The following is a 2,980-nucleotide window of genomic DNA, read 5'->3' on the forward strand; positions in this document are numbered from 1 at the left end:
TCTAGGGATATTTCATTATAACTTTTCTTTCTTTAAAAACTTGCTGACCTCTCTGCTGTGTTCCTTGGTTTGTATTATGCTGTTTATTCAATATTGTTGCATGGCAAACCTATAAGGCCTCCCATCTAAGTCACTATTTACCAATTTGTGGCCTTCTACATTTATATTTGAATTATTTTGAGTTATCAGCTTTTAGGGAGCCAATACTGATTTATTCAAGGCCTTTTAGTTCTTTAAAAAAATATAAAAAAAATTTGTATGCACAATTATGTGTGTTTGACACTCAAAACGATCTAATGAACTGTTAAAGGGTTCAAGAGGCATGAATTCTTTTGCGAGGCACTCTACTCTACTGTGTAAATAAGAGCAAGAACCTGAGTCTCCTTTTCAACTTACCTGATACCTTATTGCACTAAAAGCAGGGATTCATATAATTTCTAGTTTTACACAAAGACCTTTAGATAGAATAAGCACCATGTTGGGTAAAATGTTCTCAGAGCAAGATGTTAACATGTGTTTTCATTAACTTTCTGCCAGGTATGATGCTGGGAGGTGGTTGTGGCAGAGAGCTTGCTAAGTGGATCATACATGGCCGCCCAGAAAACGACATGTATGGATATGACATCAGGTATGTATGCATATATTAATAAGCTTCCCATAGCAAGAGCAACACCTATAGATGGCATGTATTAAAGGGTGTCTGATTGTAACGTTTTAAATCAACATTCATCATTTCATTTCCTCTCAGGCGTTTTCACAGTTCTTTGACAGACAACACACGCTGGATCAGAGAGAGGAGCCATGAGTCATATGCAAAAAATTACTCTGTGGTATTTCCTTTTGATGAGCCACTGGCCAGCCGTAACATGAGGAGAGACCCGTTCCACGAGGTAGAGCAATTATACAGAGTATTTCATAAGAACTAATTGACTGACCTGCAACTTTTATTAGCAGTCCTTCTGCTGTGATCCTGCAGACATGTTAACTGAGACTTACTAAGAGCTAATACAATACAGCTTTATTTATAAAGATTTGGAAAAAATACCTACATTTACAATAAAAAAAAAAATGTTATTTGTGTTTGTTTTTAATTAAAAACTAAATATAATTAACATAGAACCAGCTCCATACTGAGCTGGAGAAAGCATGCAAACAGATCATTCCTGAGTCTTTAGCCCCTAAAGAGAAGTCTCCATCTCAACTGGAGCCTGATTCTCGGAGCTGACAAAAGTAGAAAGTGAGCTGACATATTAGAATGAGATTGCTGTAACCCCTAATCTAAATGGTCACTGCAAGCTCGAAGTATGTATTCCGAAATCCCATTGCTCCAACAAGATGCTGAACAATCACAGCGTCCAGTTCACAAATAATAACCATATTTGCTTGAAAATCTTGCTATAATATTACAGTTTAAAGTATATTTTCATACATTTTTGTGTATTATTAAGCCCTCACATTTGATCAATTACTCACCTGTATATTTTAATTTAGGTAATCAAAGCCTAATCATTTAACACTAAAGGCATCTATATAAACAAATAAATGTGGCTTCTCTATAATAACCCATTGTAATGACTGAAAATATCTGGATGCCCAAAACAAAAAGTAGGGAAGTTTTATACGTTTTAAAAGCATTTAGAGGAGACGTTTGCAGAAGAGCAAGAAAGAGTTGAGATGAGCTGGACAAAGTGTACATTTTGGGTAAAGCCTCTGGGATCTGCATCAGTTTAAAGGAGGTATGAAACTGAAAATACTATGCTTTCTTTGGACTGGAGGAGAATAAAGTGAGAAATGACTGTCACCACTAAGGACCCCTGTGGTTCTCCAGATGAGACGAGATGAGAGATGCTTTGCAAATATAGAATATGTTCTGTTCTGGACACATGAAATAAACCACTGAAGATCAAAGACAACAACATCAACACATTATTCCAGATGGTCCATAAGGATTTTATGGTTTATAGTTGCTATGAAACAATTGAAAATGTACAATTGAACAAATGATATCTGGTTAGACTGTAAATTCGGTGTTTGTGTAGAGGGAAAACAGTTTTATAGGCAACTTCCTTTACTGTCAGTTTGGCTCTGACTGACAGTGATGAAAGGCTTGCTCAGCTTAATACCTCCCTGGTTTAGTGAAACTGCTTATCTTGGATGTCAAGTTACAGTTTGCAGTCAGTTCACCTCCTTTCAAGCAATCTCTACTTATCTTTGATTACTTCCAATGTATTCATAGATGGCATAACTCACTTTCTCCTTTTTTGTCTGTAATTTCTGCTTGTCAATTGACACTGTCTCTCAGTGGGGTTTTCTCTTACATTTTATCTGTCTTCTCTTTGCCTCCTCTCAATCTCCTCGCTGATTCAAAGTGATGGCAGTAAGTGGTGTGACTTAACTCCGCAGCGGGTGCATTTGATAATGCATGACTATAAATCATCCTCTCAGCTTTGGAGACTTAGCCGTGGATATCTTTCAGCTCCTGGCTCATCACTAACTCAGAATGGACTTCCCCACCATGTGTTACTCATAAATGATCCACTCAGAGACACTTTTTTTTTTTTTTTTCATTCCAGAGCTTATTTAACTAACCTCGCAATATTACCCTTGTAGCATGAATTTTTAAAAATGGATAACGGTCACATTAGTTCCACTGGAATCTATATCTATATATGTCTGGAGCTTCATCAAAAATAATATTTATTTTCCTTAGCAGTTTGCTGCGTAGTTTTATGCAGGGCTTTTTCAAATATCTGTTTAGAATGAGAGCAAATTATGAGATACAGTGGGTATTGATTAAAAAAAAATATATATATAATTATGTATAAAAGATTGGTTTAATATGGTATCTTGGTTACATAAACAGTTGAAACTGTAATTTTATGGGCATCCTTTCAAATTTTAACCTTTATACTCTATCCATGTCTGGATAGATTTTTACATACAGCCTGACTGGAGCAAAGAGGAACACTTCTATCAATTT

At 35.9% G+C, this 2,980-nt stretch overlaps 1 protein-coding gene across 1 annotated transcript in view; it reads left to right on the top strand.

Annotated features, from left to right (window-relative positions):
- sardh (sarcosine dehydrogenase) overlaps positions 1-2,980 on the top strand; it is a 40,830-nt gene that overhangs the window by 18,704 nt on the left and 19,146 nt on the right. The window contains exons 11-12 of the mRNA XM_015381052.1: positions 538-628; positions 749-890. Of these exons, the coding sequence (XP_015236538.1) occupies positions 538-628; positions 749-890 (233 nt within the window). The remainder of the gene's footprint in view (positions 1-537; positions 629-748; positions 891-2,980) is intronic.

The sequence above is a fragment of the Cyprinodon variegatus genome, unplaced genomic scaffold (assembly GCF_000732505.1).
Source record: "Cyprinodon variegatus isolate N-32 unplaced genomic scaffold, C_variegatus-1.0 Scaffold227, whole genome shotgun sequence".
Taxonomy (NCBI): domain Eukaryota; kingdom Metazoa; phylum Chordata; class Actinopteri; order Cyprinodontiformes; family Cyprinodontidae; genus Cyprinodon; species Cyprinodon variegatus.